This window comes from Drosophila suzukii, chromosome 3 (genome assembly GCF_043229965.1).
Source record: "Drosophila suzukii chromosome 3, CBGP_Dsuzu_IsoJpt1.0, whole genome shotgun sequence".
NCBI classification, from domain to species: Eukaryota; Metazoa; Arthropoda; class Insecta; order Diptera; family Drosophilidae; genus Drosophila; species Drosophila suzukii.
In genome coordinates, this window is record NC_092082.1 from 64,310,320 (window position 1) to 64,328,779 (window position 18,460).

The 18,460-nt window shown below is 42.7% G+C and overlaps 1 protein-coding gene across 2 annotated transcripts in view; it reads left to right on the top strand.

The window, feature by feature from the left end:
• The window catches only part of gpp (DOT1 like histone lysine methyltransferase grappa), a 44,600-nt gene extending 26,921 nt beyond the window's left edge, over positions 1–17,679 (top strand). The window contains exons 3-10 of one of the 2 annotated variants that reach the window (XR_005014594.3): positions 6,171–7,410; positions 7,767–8,350; positions 8,432–8,607; positions 9,403–13,068; positions 13,223–13,441; positions 13,514–14,014; positions 15,261–15,771; positions 16,146–16,286. Coding sequence is in view for 1 of the 2 variants with exons in the window: in XM_036819031.3 (XP_036674926.3) it covers positions 7,132–7,410; positions 7,767–8,350; positions 8,432–8,607; positions 9,403–13,068; positions 13,223–13,441; positions 13,514–14,014; positions 16,146–17,176 (6,456 nt within the window). In the remaining variant the exon portion in view is untranslated. Of the gene's footprint in view, positions 1–6,170; positions 7,411–7,766; positions 8,351–8,431; positions 8,608–9,402; positions 13,069–13,222; positions 13,442–13,513; positions 14,015–15,260; positions 15,772–16,145 lie in introns of both variants that reach the window. The other variant, XM_036819031.3, reaches the window with a different exon arrangement.
• The last annotated feature ends 781 nt before the right edge of the window (positions 17,680–18,460 follow it).

Sequence of the window (18,460 nt, forward strand, 5' to 3'; positions counted from 1 at the left end):
GCCAGGCTGAAATGCCACCAACACTTTTATATTTTTATCAAAAGTCATAAACATCATATCCCTGCCCTAATCGCGTTCAGTTTTCAACTTTTTGCATATTTTAGGATTCGAAGGCGTCCACATTATAGTATATTTTATAAGTTCGGGTTCCTAAAGCCCATACTTTTGTTTAGATATTTCTCATTATTGCCTCTGCCTTTTTATTCCTTTTTTTTGTCATGGCTTTTGGCATTTTTAACATTTTTGGGCGTCTTGGGGTGAAGTTTAGGGACTGGTTTTCCCCGGCTTTTCCAACTAAACCCCGCAAAAGGTAGGAAAGTTTGCACAATTTTAACGTTCCGAGCCTCCGTTTTACAGCGGTACTTTAAAAGCATTTAAAGCGAAAAGTCCGTTAAGACTTCGGTTCTGTTTTTTGGCTTTGAAGTGTAAAGTTTTTCCCTGGCAAGTGCTTTATGGTAATTTAAAATCGATTACTCTCAGAGCTCTTGTCTAATTTGTGCTCTTCTTTTGAACTTTGGTTCACCTTTGCTGGCAGGAAAACCAAACAACTTTTGTGGGTGGGGTCGCCGTTGTTCCCTTTTTTATTTTAGGTGATTCTTGGTGATTCTTTGTGCATTTCAAGTTCTGGGTGTGGCAGCTCCAAAATGCGTTAATGGTGTGTATTTGGGTGAAGTTTGGCAACAATGCGATGAGGGAACTTAAAGGTTCTTGACTGGGTTCCATTTAAGGCAAACATTTGAATTAATACATCATTTACATATCGCTGTTTATCAGACTTCAACATATTTTGGTTATGTGATTATGAATTTTTAATCATCAGTTGATTTATAAATAAAAACAAGGAAGAACGCTATAGTCGAGTACCTCGGCTATCAGATACCCGTTACTCAACGGGAAATGGAGATATGCAAGCAGCAAAGCGAGATTAAAATGCGCCACCTACCGGCGGTAGACAGATTTAAGCGTTAAGGGCGTTAGAGTGGGCGTGGAAAATTTATTTTTGAATCAATCGATAGGTATTGACGACACCAATACATTTCAGTTAAAATTTGTTATCTAGCATGCATATTGTGGGCGTCACAGGTTTTCGCGGTTTGTGGGCGTTTAAGTGGGCGTGGCAAACTTTTTTTTAGGTCAATCGATAGGTATTGATGAGAACAATACATTTCAGTTAAAATTTTCTATCTAGCATCAAAACTGTAGGAGTTACAGTTTTGGGCGGTTTGTGGGCGTTAGAGTGGGCGTGGCAGTCTACTGAAACAAACTTGCGCTGCGTAAGAAGCTCAGGAATCTGTACGCCAAATCTTAATAGCCTAGCTCTCATAGTTTCCGAGATCTCAGCGTTCATCCGGACAGACAGACGGACAGACGGACATGGCTAGATCGACTCGGCTAGTGATCCTGATCAAGAATATATATACTTTATGGGGTCGGAAACGCTTCCTTCTGCCTGTTACATACTTTCCGACGAATCTAGTATACCCTTTTACTCTACGAGTAACGGGTATAAAAAGTGTACTGCGTGTTTGAAATACAATTAGGTTTTTGAGTTTTTTCTTTAAGAATTTTTTCCGAGCTTTGATGGCTTATAGGATTGCACTGTAATTATATTGGTTTCGATTTTATACTGCCATCAATAATAAGTTGACATTTAAATCAACCTACAAAAATATAGTCATCTTTTTTTATGTAAATTTAATTACAGTGCTTGTTGGCATCTCTGGCAAGTGCCTCCGTAAATTTCTTGCACATGTTTGCATCGTTTTTCCATGTCAAAAGCTCCGAATGTCCCTCTTTTCCCCGTTTGCCATGTGGCTTTTATATGCAGCTGTTTCTTTAAAAAACCGCAGGACAAGAAATTATATATACGCAATGCGATTGATGACCTTCCAAAGAGATCTCAAAAGGGGAGCTCAAAAAAAGAAAAGGGGAATTCCCCCTGGCACGTACCAAACCGAAAAACTGGCGATCTTTTGTTTTTCTTCTTTTTTTGCTCTTCCTGGCAGGTGTTTGACTTGCAGCCTGTTTCGTAAATTGCAGGGGAAAATATGCCACTTCCTTTATTGCGGTTAATGTCACATGGTTATTTTTCAAGTTTTTATTATTTGTCTTCCGTTAATAAAAGGCATTTGTAAGTAGGTCAAATAATTTCATATCTTATCAGTTTTTTGTTTATTCATGGACATAGAACAAACATTTGATTTGATGGCCACACATGCCAGCAGGTTGCGCTTTTATAGAATGTAGTCAACATAAAAAATCTTATCAGTAGAAAATAATAAAAGTGAATCGAAACCGTGCGCTTCTTTTCCTTGGAAATATACATATTTACATTTAATATATTCCAATGAATTTACGTAAACATATAAACTGATTATAGGTGACCTCAATGCAGTTGAAAAACAAGAAGTAAGACTTTGATCTTATGCCTGACGGTACGATTATTTCAAAAATAATTTTTTTCAGAACTTTACAAAGAAAGATTTTCATTAGAACTTTGTTAACATTAAAATCTTAAGTGTAATGATCTTTATACTTGTTTCAACACGGAAATAAAATTGAAGATAAATGTTTACCAATTTAGAATTTTGAAATTCACTTTGAACAAAAAAAAATAAATAGCAGAAATGACTTGAAAAATTCATTGGGTGTGCATTGCTACAACGATAATTAACGAGAAATCAAAGCGTAAACTAATTTGACCTTCGAGCAGCAACAGCAATTACAACATGTGACCATTGAGCCAGGGAAACATAAAAATAAAATAAATACAAAACACATAATGGGAAAATGTTTATTGGTGAAACGCGAAATCGAGAAATTACAAAACGAAAAAACAACACAGCAAATTAAAGATATTTCTTTATATCTGTAAGCTTACAGAATCGACAATGTTAGGTAACCGAATAGTTAACTAATTTTTTAGTGCTGCCACAATTTACTGACCCTGACACACATTGCCATTATAATAAAAACTAGCCACCCATCTCTCCCCCGCTCGAAATATTCATTTTCAGATCTGTTGTACATAGCTCACATTTAGTGGGTAATTTGTTTTTATTATTTTAGTTTGGGATATCAGCAAACACAAAATCTGAGGGGGCGATCTGAAAACGAGGCAGACAGCGTGGCAGGCAGGCAGTCATAAAATAAAAAAGGAAAGGCGAACAGAAAACAGCACGCAAATAATATTGCAAAAAGAGAGAGAAAAGAATAATAATAATAGCGGTTCGCGTGGGCGTTGTCTGCCATTACACAGGAAGAAAAGCTTTAATGATAACGATAAAACAAAACAAAAATCAAAGCTCAAAGCCTCAAGATATATTTATGATCCATTATTATATACCACCTTCTAACTATTTTTGTATTTTTCTGAAACAAATTGTGTTACAAGCGTTTTTAAAGGAATTTTTCAATAAAGATATAAAAACCGAGAAGAGTGATAAGTGTATGTGCTTTTTAAGTTGATTAAAAGCGCGATGTGCCGATGGCTATATGGACCCCCTGAGTCCCCTTTATATTGTATGGGCCCCATAATTGTGTCAACTTTTCTCAGTTTACGTTTGTGTATACTATGTTAGCGAAATGTGTGTCACGCCTCCACGGGCATGCAAAAAAGAATAAAAAAAAAGTTTATGATATAAATAGCGCGGCGGTGTCTAATTAGTTAAGCAAATTTTGTCCCGACATATAAAAATAGTAATCAATGGAGGAAAATATATGCAGTTTACAGCTTTCAATTTTAAATGTCTTCAAAGTGATGTAGGTATACCAAGTAGGACTATAATAAAAAGGTTTAGAAATATATATAAACCGAGACGTTTGACCAAAAAGCCGACAAAGTTTGTGTTACTGTCGTCTCTGAAAATATCTGGAATTCTGTCTGGACGTATTCAAAAGGTTTTCATTAGAATTTCATGTGAATTTCGCATTAAGAACTTGTGTATTTATACATACACATATTGCGGCTAGACATCAGCCAAGGGACAAAATGGATGAAATAGGCCATAGAATGGGAATCCTAATGGAAATGACTTTGACTTTCTAATTTTCAGTTGCAAAAGAGCAATTTACGGGTATAGCCAACAACCGACCACACATATTTTTGGCGGCAGACTGTGAGTTCAATGCCTGTTTAATGGGCTTGTTTTCTTTAGCCTTCAGTCCCAGGGTCTATACTATATATTCAGTGATGTCGTACATTATTGGGATGAGGAAATAACAGAATGTTATTATTTTGTGTAGCCCATAAGGATTTACAATAAGTTGAATCTAATAAAGATTTAATTTGTTCATCAATTTTTTAAGCAATATTTCTATGGTTTTCTTGTATTTCTTTTATTGCAAGAGATGTATTAATAATAAACTTCGAAGGGGAAGTCGGTAAAGATTCATAAGAACTGCATCAATGCACTGACTTCATATGCTCTAATTTATTTCTTTTGGCCGACTCGATCCCATCACTTTCTCCTCTCTCCAGGGCGACTACATTCCAGACATTTTCTCACAAGCTTTTCATTGCCACACGCACATCTCTCTTAAACTGCAAACGCCTGATGGCGCTTAAATACTGAAAATAAAATTCATCGCCCGTTATTGATTAACAATAAATTGTCGACGTCGTTGTCTCTGTGGCTATCGTTGTTATAGCTCATGTTGTTGTTTGTCGGCTTGACCGGCGAAATGGGCGACCTGTGGGGCGATATACATGCATATATGTATATCTTTTTGGAAAGGGCGGTGGCCAGAGGGGTGGAAAATCGGGGAGGAGACAGATGCCACATGGAGCTTTTGTCTGGCCGTCTGTTGGGGCTGTCATGGTTGCAGATACATGTGTATATATAGATACGGATACACACGCACTCGGGATATAGATAGATACATATTTCGAAGTGGGGAGGTTGGTCGGATGCGCACACGTGCATGCATAAACAACAACCATGCGATGCCACATAGCGGCACTTGCTTATATAATGTACTGCAATTTTGTTTGCAGTTGCCAGACCGAGCTAGAATGTACATATGTACCCAGCTATAGGTATAACTAACGTCCGAGTGTGAGTGCCGGCCAAAAACCCATTCAATTTAATGTGGCGCTTGTCTAGCCAAAAATGTTAACGCTAGACTGAGTATCTCCCACCCCATATGGGTTTATTGAAGCTTTAACCTGGTACTAATCCGCCTCAACGGTGATTTTCAATGCCCCTGGCGAGTAAGCTTTAATTAGAGAATACCCGAGTGACGGACATTTTCAGTCACTCTTTAATTCGAGCCGCAGGCCTTGGGGTTGGTATCGATTTTCCCTGGCTGGCTTTTCCCACCCCCTGACTCCCCTCGAGGAAAGCTGTCGTCAACGCTGTTTATGCTAATGAAGTCACATTGTCGTTGACTTGCGTCTACGCCCACCAAAAATAGAAGAAGCAAATAAATGAATGGCATCACATTAAACACAAAGTGAAAAAAGTATATTAAAAAAGCCCTGAAACGTGCCTCGCATGACTAATTAGCATAATAAACAAATATAACGAAAGCCACCCTGAACACAAAAAATGAAGCAAGACCAACAGGGAAAGAGGTGCTGCATATCAATGATGAAATTGTCTCAGTGACAGGGCTAAGAAATCCCAGTGTGGGAATAAATTGCACTTACCGATAAAGTTAGAAAACGTGCAAGATATGCCCAAAGGTTCGTTGAAAGTATTGCATAAACTGGGTTCAATATATATAAAATAAAAAAAACTAAAACAACTTTACAAATTTTTTTTTTGTATCTCTTCTTACTTACACTTCCATTGGATGAAGAAAATAATCTCTCTTATTTTAGGGTATAATAAATTTAGGGAACCTAGTAATCTTTGCTATTTACAAAAGCAAAACCAGTGAACACACTACCAAATATTTATCACTCCTTGAATTGGTTGAATATATATCATAGCTATAGTTCCAGTATTAATTAGAGTAACTATAGAAAGTAAGATTTTTTTATGACATTTACCTCAGCCCAATTATCAAAAACCATCATACTTTTAGGCATCGAACTGCATTTTCAATACTCGCCAACCATAAAGATCATAAAGTATTAGACCCCGCATTTTTGTTTAACCAATTTATTTTTGATTTAGTTGCTTATTTATGTTTTTACCATTCTCTTCTTTTCTTTCTTGTTACAGACTCAATCTAGAAAACACTTTCAAAACTGTACATAAATTAAAGGCGTGTTGTAAAACCATAAAAACAGCGAATTCCTTTGAATCACTTTCCAAAACTGGGCCGAGGCGCGTGCAATATGCGCAACGGTATTCGGGAAAGAGCGCGTGCCACGGAACGCACTGAATCGAAACGGAACGGTGGGAATCTATAATGCAACAGCAAGAAGAATTCGAATTCGAAGCAGAAACCGAAACCGAGATTCTAGGGAGAAAGGAAAACATTTGGAAAATGTTGTTTCCGCACACTGAAGAAAATGCATCGTTTTCTTAACATCCAGCAAAATATCAAACTACGCAACTATCATCAGTTACTTTTGTATTTTGTTGCTGCTGCTGAAGGAAGAGCGGAAGTGAGGAGAAGAGGAACCGGAACCGGAAAGAGAAGCGGTCGCAACGGAAGAAGCAGAAGCAGGAGAGGAAGCAGAGCAGCAGCAGCAGTTACAGTAACGTTTAAAGCAAACGCAACGTAACGCCACGAATCGCAACGTCAAACGTAGTTGAAGCATAATATTATTCTATTAGCCCAATACATTAACCCAACGCTGCCACTGTTCCTAAGACATCAACAACAACCAGAAGAAGAAACCATTAAAACTAAACGTAGACCATAGTCGTAACCGTAAACCGTAACGCAATCGCCTCTACACAAGATACAATACAGAAACACAAATCCTATGCCAATTTTTGATCATCAAATCGTTTAGCACCTATCATAGACTCACCCACATAGACGCCCCATCAAAAGTCAAAATCTCAAACGACACTACCAACTAAAACAACAAAAAGCAGACGTTGTTTTAGAATCCAACAAAACTCCCCAAAAAAAACACCGATCTCGCCCCCCTTTTACCACGCACACCAAAAAAACCACACAACAAAATAGACAAAAATAAAAAAGGCTGGCTAAGGAAAGCGGAAAAATATGGCCACACCCCAAGTCAAGGACTTGGTGTTGCGCTCGCCCGCTGGCTCCTCCGACGTCATTTCCTTCGCCTGGCCCCTGCAGATCGGACACGGACAGGACAAGCACGATAATGGCATCGACATTATCGACACCATTAAGTTCGTCTGCGATGAACTGCCATCGATGTCATCGGCCTTCGAGGAGACCAATCTCCACCAAATTGACACTGCCTGCTATAAGACTATGACCGGTCTGGTCGATCGCTTCAACAAGGCCGTCGACAGCATCGTTGCATTGGTGAGTGCTTTCTTTTTTATATTGTCATTGTATTTGCAGCAAGAGAAAATTATTAGAAAAGAAAAACTAAGAAAGCAAAATGAATTCCGATTTTTAAGAAAATGTTGTCAAAGTTAAATACTGATTATGTTTCAGAAAAACTGGTATTTTGGTATTTTTAATGAACTTGAGGCCAAGGTTAATTAGGTTTTTATAACACTACCTCCAAACTTAATAGAGTATCCAGACTAACCCTTTTCGATTTTCAAAGGTCCTTATAAATGTTTCTTTCTTAGTATTTTTCTTTTGCAATGAATACTTACTATTGATGTATGACATTTTTAGCTAAGCTTGATGTTTTTTCTCCCTTCTCGCAGGAAAAAGGAACTTCACTGCCCGCCGAGCGCCTGAATAAGTTCGCTCACCCTAGCCTTCTAAGACATATTTTGCAATTAGTTTACAATGCTGCCGTTCTCGATCCGGATAAACTCAACCAGTATGAGCCCTTTTCGCCAGAGGTTTACGGCGAGACGAGCTACGAGTTGGTGCAGCAGATGCTTAAGCACGTCACCGTCAGCAAAGAGGACACCTTCATCGATCTCGGCTCGGGAGTGGGACAAGTGGTCCTGCAGATGGCCGGATCCTTTCCCCTGAAAACCTGCATCGGAATCGAGAAGGCGGACACTCCGGCGCGCTATGCGGAACGCATGGACGTGTTCTTCCGCCAGTATATGGGATGGTTCGGCAAACGCTTTTGCGAGTACAAGCTGATAAAGGGGGATTTTCTGGTCGATGAGCATCGGGAGAAGATCACCTCCTCAACGTTAGTTTTTGTTAACAACTTTGCCTTTGGCCCGACGGTGGACCATCAGCTAAAGGAACGATTTGCAGACCTTCGAGACGGAGCTCGGGTCGTGTCCTCCAAGTCGTTTTGTCCATTGAACTTTCGGATCACGGACAGGTTGGTTGAAGTTTTAGAAACCTAGGACCAGAGTTATGACCTAGTGCAAGGCATATTTTGTAACACATTAATTTATTGCAGAAACCTTAGTGACATTGGCACCATTATGCACGTCAGCGAGATTCCGCCACTCAAGGGCTCCGTTTCCTGGACCTGCAAGCCCGTTTCGTATTATTTGCATGTGATCGATCGCACCATATTGGAGCGATACTTTCAGCGCCTGAAAACGAAAGGTGGCAACGATCACGAGAGCGTGGGTAAGTTCTGAAGGACGATGGGCGGCGGAGTTAAAGGATGCACCAATCGGAAATCAAGCCAAGACACACTACACAAGAAGAACAGTCATTTCCGTCATCATGAAATTTTCCCAACCAATCAATCACTGTCAAAATCAAGAATTTTTTTCTTTTGTTATGATTTCCTCAATCAATCACTTATGGAATGAAAATAAGTTTTTGTTTGTTTATAAATCACAAAATCAATTTAATCATAATTTTTTTAGATGTTTAATAGTCAGTTTATAAGAAATACTTTTAGTAAGGTATTCTTATTCTTCAACACTAAGAGCTTATATGATAGTTCGGTTAGTTCTATAACTTAATAGGAAGATATAGCAAAATTTACAACATATAATCAGAGTATAGGCTTAAAGAGGAAAGCCCTACATTCTTGTTTAGATTAGTTCAAATTAGGTTTATGTGTGTAACGATTTTATACTCCTGATAATGTCATCCTTTTTGTCCGCGTGATATATTAAAACGATTTTATTTTAAATTCCGATTGTAAAATCAGAGTCATAGTCGGAATCAACTTAAAATGTATTGTTTTTTTTAAGCATACTTCATAAATTTTAAGCCATGCCAGTTTGAAACCGTTTTATAAGGATTTCCTTCACCCGCTTAGGCTAACTATTTTTATTGATAGTAAAAATACTGTTAAGACAGTCGTTGAATTGGCTATAGAATTTTATGATGGGTTCACAAAAGTATCCTTATTTTAATAAATTTGGGATTTTATTTTATATTAAATGACGAATCTTTTTTGTCTTTCAGGAACTGTTCGCACCACACGAGATCGCGCTAAAAGAGAGGCGAATGTTGGCCAGCACCATCATAACAACCACCATAACAACAGCAATAATCACGCCAACAACAACAACAACCATCAGCGGGAGCGGGAACACTCGAACGGAGCTGCCGCTACCGCCGCCCATCAGCAGCGCCATCAATCGCAGTCGCCGGCCAATGTCAGCGGTGGGGGACTAGCAGCTGCCAGTGGGCAACAAGCTGCCTCCAAAACACGCCAGCAACTGCAACAGCAGCACCATCAACAACAGCATCAGCAACAACAGCAGCAACGCAGCCTGGACATGGAGAGCAGCACGGAGAGCGATGGCGAGGCGACAAACGGCAATGGTGGCAACACCACCACGGCCACCAACACCACCTCTGCCTCAAATGGCCCCATGACCAGGAAGGTTTGGTCCGATTGGTGCAGTTCGAAGGGCAAGAGTTCGCAGTCGGACGACGAGGAGAACAATAACTCCAACAGCAATGGCGGGAGTAATGCGGGAAGCATGGTAGGAGGAACAGTTGGCCGCCAAGCACGTGCTGCAACCCAGAAAAAGCGCAAAAAGTTGACCAGGAAAGCTGCGATAGCCAGCAAATCGGCTGCAGCTGCCCAAAGGGAAGCGGAGGCTGTGGCAGCAGCGGCGGCGGCAGCGTTGGCCAGCAAGGATTCCAGCTCCAAGGAGGATCAACCAAGGGCTGCCAGCGCTGGACCTGGTCGCAAAGGACGCATGAAGAAGGGGGCACGCGGCAGAAAATCCTTGAAGATCGTAGGACTAGAAGCACTGCATAAGCAAACGGTGTTGAGTACCTCCCTGGATTCCATGACCAAGAAGCTGCCAGCAGCTCCTGGAACCGTTGACCAACAGCTAACAGCTCTGCTGACGGAAAACATGGCTCATACGGAGTTGGATATTCCAGCGGCGCCACAGGATACGCCCTATGCCCTGCAGATCCTCCTGGATGTATTCCGCTCGCAGTACACGACGATGATTGAGCACATGAAGTCCAGTGCCTATGTCCCCCAGGTTCAGAAGCAAATTGCCCAAGAGCAGGAGCGTATGGCCAGGCTTAAAAACCGAGCCAGTCAGTTGGATAAGCAGATAAAGGTGTTGATTGATGATAGTGTTGCTTTACTTAAAGTGCGTATGAACGAGCTGGGCATCCATGTGAATTCACCCAACGATCTGATCGCCCAGGCGAAGGAGATTGTAGGTAGGCATAAGGATCTGCAGCACACTGCAAGCAGGATGCGGAACGAAGTTACCTTCTACGAGGGAGAGCAGAAGATACTTCTGAACAAGCAGTTAAAGAACCTTACCGAATACCAGAAACTATGTGGAACGGTTAATGGAAAGGTGAAGCTGGAGGTGCCCCCGGAACTTTCCGAGACCACTGCCCAGGAGTTGGTGCTAAAGGAAATTGCCAATACGCTAAGCCAACGCAAGAAACTTTACGCCCAGGTGTCTACCATCGAACAGGAGACAACGGTGCTGCAGAAGACAGCGGAAGAAAGAACCACCGCAGCGACGCTTTTGGCGCAAGGAACAAATATGATCGTGTCATCGGGATCTTCATCCTCCTCATCCTCCTCCACAACCATCACTACGAATTCAGTGACCAGTAACAAATTAAACTCCGTGAAGAACTCTCGCCGCAGTCGGGAGCACCGTGCTCGGTCTCAGGAGTGGCCGGAGGTTCCCGAAGTGGGCAAGATCCAGGAAAGCAATCCCGAAGTGCTGGCACAGAAAATTGTGGAGACCTGTCGTCAAATCGAAGCTGGCAAGTTCCAAGGAGCAGCTGCGCCCCCTTACCAAGTTAATGGCAAGAACAAAGCAATTTTAGAGGCACCGCCACCACCTCCACCCTCTGCTCCAGTGAGCATTAAATCCTCCCCTAGCCACCACTACAAAGATAGCACTTTGATGCCAGCACCCAAGCAACAACAGCAGCAACAGGTCACTCTTTCCCAGCTGCCCAAGTGCGAGCTACCTGGGCTATCGGCCAGTCGCAAGCAGGAATCACCCAAGGTTGCCAACTTTGAGGATCGGTTGAAGAGCATCATCACCACGGCCTTAAACGAAGATCAGGAGCAGCGCAGCAAGGCAGTGGATTCATCGCCATCTCCCTCTCCTCTCCACAGTCCGGCGCCCAAGCGATCAAAGCAGCAGCAGGCTGCAGCGATGAACCCCGCGCAGTCGCTACCCAACAATCTGCATAACATCATCACCGTGTCCACGCAGGGCTTGATGCATCTGAACGCGAATACAACTATATCCCCGATAACACCACCGCTGCCGGGCCCAGGTGCAGGAGCCACCGCTTCCACGGCGCCGCCCCCGCCAGCAAATCTTCCATATGGAGCATATGGCGGGGCAGTGGGCAAGGCCACTGGATCTGGAAAGTATCAGGCAGCTAAAGAACCAAAGTATTCGCCGGTTAGGCAGGCGCCACCACCACCACCACCTCCTCCCTCCCACATGGCTGCCTTGTATGCAGCTGGCCAGCAGACAACTGCGGCGGATTTGGGCTACCAGAGGCGGCGCAGCTCCGTAAGCGCTAGTAGTTATGAACACTACATGGTGCAGCAGCAGCATCAGCTCCAGCAACAGCAACTCATGTTGGCAGCAGCTGCTCATGCGGCACAACGTCAGCACATACGGGTAGAGGAGCAACAACAACAGCATCATCACCAGCAGCAACACCACCAGCAACATCGTCTGCCGCAGCATGTACAGCATCAGCATCCACATCCGCATCCGCATCATCCCAATGAGTTCAAGGCACCACCGGCTGATGCTCATCTCCAGCGTTCGGGCAGCCGGGAGCAATTAATAGTGGAGCCACAGCAGCAACCACTGGAGCTGCTGCCCCGAGCAAGTTCCGCCAACTCGGATTACGGCGGCTATCGCATCCGTCCGCCAAGCAGGCCAAGCTCCAACTCCTCGCAGCCGGATTATACTCAGGTTTCACCCGCAAAAATGGCTCTGCGTCGTCATCTGTCGCAGGAGAAGCTCAGCCAACACGTGACGCCGCAGGCCACGCCGCCCCTTCCAGGACACGGAGGACCTCCAACTTCAGGCAAGACTATTGGCGACTTGGTTAACGGGGAAATCGAGCGAACTCTGGAGATCTCTCATCAGAGCATCATCAATGCAGCTGTCAACATGAGCACTAGTGGCGCCAACTTCATGGAGCGAGCTTTCCTCAATGAGCGGTCCAACGATCGTCTGCTGATTAACTTGAATGCCCAGCGACCGGAGAGAGTTCATGTGCGTCCGCTCTCCGACGAATCGCAGGAAGCACATCCCACCAGCTATGCGCAAGAGAGAGGACCTAGTGTGGGTACTGGCGGAGCAGCAGTAAGTGGAAACAGCAATCTGGCCACATTGGCACAAGTGGCCTATGTCCAGAAGACTCAGGGTGGAGCTCGAGCCAACGCAGGAACAGCACCGCCAACAACCCACTCCGCTGCTGCTCGATCTGGACGGGACTATCAGCCGGTTGCCTTGCCCCGTGCGGAGCTGAAGGGCAGCATCGAGGCCTACTTCCACGAGGAACAGCAGCAAAAACAGTCGAAGGTGGCAGGCCCGGCGGGAGCAGCCACATTGCGAGGACCGCGTCTCAATGGTGCCAATCCTCCACTAGAAGGTACATTTAAATTGAGCAAACCAATCTTTTCATTTTAAATTAAATACCAATTTCGTATTTGTCAACGAGTTTCAAATATTTTTTTAATAAAAAAGGTCGTCTTGGGTGTTAAAACGATCGAAATTGACTTTATCTTTATTTTATTTGTCTTAAGGTCTAGCTGCCTCGCTGCAGGATCATGTGCGAGCCAGAAAGTACAAGGAGGAGACTGAGGAGCGTCAACGACGCGCCGCAGCAGCCGCCTCTTCGTCTACAGCGGGAGTACCGCCTTCTGGCTTGGAACTAGCAGCGCACTATGCCCACCAGGCGCCTCCAGCCCACAGCTATCATCACCATGGAGCCAGCATTAACGGGACACCGCACAAAGTCGAACGTAAGCATACAGAGCAGGCTGAAAACATTACTTTAAAGCCGACCATTTCTAAAGCATTGATTGGTCTTTCAGTGGGAATAAAACGCAGCTCGCCGCTAGCGCCGCATCAGCAAGCGCCGCGTCCGTCGAAACTGGCCCACTATGAGCCGCCACCGACGCAGCAGCAGCAACATCATGCCCACCTCTATGCCAACGGGCAAGTGCTTCCCCCGCCTCCAGCTCACGATGCGACCACGCCTTCCCCGACGCCCTCGTCATCGTCATCGTCATGCGGACGTCGCAGCAACAGCAACAATGGCAAGTTGCTTGTGGATCCACCACTGCTGATGAGTCCCGAGATCAATTCGCTGCTGGGCGACGAGCGACCTTTGCAGCTGTCGCACCATCCACAGCAGCAGCAAATGCTGCACCACCATCAGTCGCAGCAACAGCAGCAGCAGCAACATATGCAGCTGGCCCAGCAACAACTGAGGGTACCTCATCTTGGACACGGTCTTGGGCACGGGCACGGTCACAGCCACAGCACTACGCCAACTTTGGGCGGACAGCGCAATGCCAATGCCGCTGACGATGGTAAGCTATACGTAGACCAAGTCATAAGCTCGACCAGGGTTTCCGCACCCAAATATGCACCACAACAAGCACCACCACCAGCACACGTAGCATACCCGCTAGAACCACACATTCTTCACCAGCACAAATACCAAACTCGACTAGCCGCCCAAACGGTGGCAGAAGATCTAACCATGAAGCGAGCAGAGCAGGAGCCGGAACCGGATACGGAATCTGAGCCGGAGGAGAAGGCAGTGGTTTCCGAAGATGGAGGGTCCGATTGCGGATCCTCATCGTCGAGTTCCAGCTCTAGCTCTGGCTCTGGCTCAGGATCTAATCAATTCTGACTCGGCATGATTTGCTTTTACACACAGCACACACATATACATCTGAATACAATTATACTTACATTTATACCATCATTTAGACATTTTACCTATTGTAAATACAACATGCAAAACGCACCATCTTAATTTCTACTTCTGAACTCATTTTAATTGTTGCGTGTTCTTCGTAGTTTGGTGTTTGTCCCTTACACTTGTAGTCCACTCTGTAATTGTTGCTTACTTTCGTTTCAGTAGCGTTGAATGTTTTATTTTATTTTATTTAATTATGATTTTCGATGCTTATTGTATTTATATTTTTGCCATCGACATTGAAATTTGTAAACTTTAGAGGGTAAAAACGAAAGGCGAACATGAAAGAATTTAGCCAAATCAAAACCGCAAGAATAACTGGAAATATTTAGAGCATTTTAAGTTTATCGCGAGTGAAATATATATTAAAATCATTTATATATTTTCCGTGCCTCAACAAACATTACTGTATCATATCAAAAAGTAATCGACAAAATCAAAGCCAACAACATCCAACATGCTGAAAGTAATTTAGCTCCTATTTTATCCTCAGCGTCATGCCAAATCAGTCATCTCTACCTACTGCATATATAATATGTTACCCAGAGCCACCGCAAACACAAACACACATATTGAGCTAAAAAGCTTTTTGTAAAAACCATACATAAATATACAACACTCACACACACCCCCATAAGCAAACATTTATTTCAAAATTAACCCAAAAAGCAACTTTCTGGAATGTTATTATAATGCATAATTAATTTTCAATTTTACTAAAATTCGAACAAAAACTGCAAATGCAAATTGGTAATGCTAAGAACCAAAAACAACCAAACAAACCAACAAATTATGCCCCATCTTATCCAGCCTTCTTTATTATCCCTTCTATTATGCTCTACTCCATACAGTTAACGATTTGGCAACGCAACGTACTATAACTAATTATGATCCCAGACGTCGCCTTCGCACGACTTTGTCTGGCCCAACGAAACTATCAGCTGCCCATAGTAATCAGAATCTGAACGGATATGTTCTGGCCGATAGTAGTAGTAGTTGCCCCACAGTACCCCAATAACCAATGATCGATTGCATTGAATTGACTTGCATTGAACCGAATTGAATTGAATTGAATTGATTGACTTGCATACCTCAAAATTCCTCAAACAAACCAAACGAAAAGCAAAACCGAAAACATGTTTGTTGTTGGGCGAAAGAAACAATCTTCTAATATCCATAAATAATAAGCAGAGTACAAAAAACCTGATGAAAACAAAGATTTCAAATCAGAAACCTACAAAAGACAACTTTTAATTTTTGCGTTTAATAATTTACCTACTAAAAGTACAGAATTTATATGCCAAAAACCAAATTATAATTAAAAATCCCGAACAAAATTTATGAAATTTTAACGAGCATGAGGTAAGTTCTGTTGCGCCTAATTGGTTTCTTTCTTTAATTATGATTTATTTATTTTACTTTCATTATGTAACACCTTTGTTTTAACATATACCACACCAAACACATGAAATCACCCATTAAAACAAAAGAACACGAAACATAACCTCCTGCACGCAAAGCGCAACGCAACTGTACCAAGAAGATTAATTAAATATGGAAATGGCTTAGGACACCTCGCGTTATCGCCAGTTTTATCGTTACCACCCTTTCCGACTGATTTCTTCCAAAAATCCACCAAAACTCACCACCTCACCCAAACCCAATCGAAATTTTCGCACTATTATCACACACTTTAATGAGATAAATCTAACGACAATGTTTGCTCACTTTCCTAGATGATGTTATTGCCGCCGATGATGAATCCCACTGGCAGCATCGGGTCAGCTCCGGCTTCGACCGGCTGGTGGCCTTCGCCAGCACCGAGTTGGATAAGACCAGGCGAAGCATTGATGGCGATACGGTTCCGGCGTCGATTAGTTGCAACACTTCGCCGGATTCGGGCATAACGCACAGCAGCAGCAACTCGGATGCGGTGCGCACGTTTTTGTCCACATCTTCCAGCTCCTCGCAACTGGAGCTGCCCATTGGAAGCGGCGGCAGCAGCACCAACAGCCTGTACAACCACCATGCCCAGCACAACAACATCAGCGGCAGTGGGAACAGCAACCATCCGCAGCAGCAGCAACAGTTGCCGGCGCAGCACCAGCAGCAGCAACACCACCTGTCCGATCACCTAAGCGATAGTAGCATCAAGTCCTCTGCATCCTCCTCGCTGCATGCTGGCAGCTCCGTGAAAACGGTGTCGCCGGTGGATCCCAGTGCCATCGAGTCGCCGCCGCTCTCCGACGTTGGATTGCCTAGAACTCCGAGTCCCAGTGCAGCAAGCGTGGCCACTCCGCCATTGGCCAGTGGACCACTTCTGTCCGGGGATTTGGGTGGGATACCGCTGAAGTACCAGCGTAAATCGAAGAGCAGTTCGGAGAAGCACTACAAAAAGAAGTTCTGCGAAAGGAACTGGGAGTACGACTGCGACGAGCTGCTGGCCTACTCCAACTCCAGTGCACCACCAACGGCAGCGGATGCGGCTGGAAACGGTCCTCCCAACCTGGCTGCTCCCAATAATGTGGTGAGCGCGGCTGCACCCCTTCTGGGCAAGTCTGGAAAATCACCCAAGGATAAATCTTCTCCGCACCATAGCGGCTTCAATCATCAGCAGCAGCAGCACCACCACAAATCCTCCAAATTCCGGCCAAAGGGCAAGGACTGGGACTGGTCATTGGACAGTCGCAGCCAAACTGGCGAGCTGCTGCCCCCCAATAACAACATGAACATTAACAACAACTCAACCACCACAACGAGTAATTAATTTAGTAAACTAATTTAGTTCAATTTGCTGAATGGAACGGAGGAATAACCAGAAAAGTATGCAATGCTTTGATGCTTTTTAGCCACATTATTTGTAAATGGATCGCAAATGGATCCTGTGAATTATAATGTATTTAATGAAGATTTTTGTAATTTTAACTAAATGAATTGTGTATGCATAGCTAACTTATTGTATAGCCCAGCTCTTAAATTGCCTTGTTTTATTTGATTATTGCTATCCACCAGCTCTTTTGTCACCAGTGTGTTTTTATTTCATTGATAATTCTAATTAGACTAGGGAAGTTTTTCGTATTTCTTTATAAGGTTGAACCGAAAACAAACCAACTGCTGATGAACAATGTTACTGACTTCTTTTTACCGACTACCAATTATTATCATTATGTATTTAATTTGATTTATTGTTTAATTACGTTTGCCCATAAGTTGAGTGTTTTGTCTTTATTATTTTGAAATAAAACTGTAAACTAATTACACCGATTTTGATTTGTTCGTTGTTCATATTTATTTGGTTTAGTTTTATCACATTTTTTCCAGAAATATATGCCGTTACAGTTTCGCCACGTTGAATTGGGACCAACCCTTAAATTTCAAAACCGTTCCTGTTTTCAAGTCGAAGAAGATGGATTGAAAGAAAGTTGCTTCCATTATTTGAATGTAAATAAAAATAACAAAAGTCAATGTTGCAAATATTTCCCTTTTCTTTTAGAGAATTTGCAACAGTATTTCAATATTTGGGCAGCACTTTTACGACATAGAAAATATATTCATATATGGCACAATCGATTTTCAATTATTTATTAAATTATAACTTTATAGGCGTTTTTGATTTGCTTATACTTTTTTTTTCTGATTTTCGCTCGCATATAGGAACATAAATATTTGATGTACTGAGTGTGCTCAAATAGCAAGCAGAGGATATACAAATACTTTAACAGATTAATCGCAAAACAATAATTCTAAACTGAAGTAGAGGAAATTAGATAACGTATACAAGCAACATGCATTCGCAACCGCAACAGCAGCAAAAGAAGCAGAACAACAAGTAACCTTATAAATTAATGAATTTTCCACCTCAGCGAGATAAACAACAATTTTATAAATTATATTATATTATAGCAGGCATATACAAAATATATACATATATATATTATATACGAGCGAGCAGGGTGGGAGCTAAAAATATCAGGAAACCAATTAAACCGAAAACAAAGAAATAAATGATTTACAGCATTTAATAAACCAGCATAAACAACAAATATTTAGC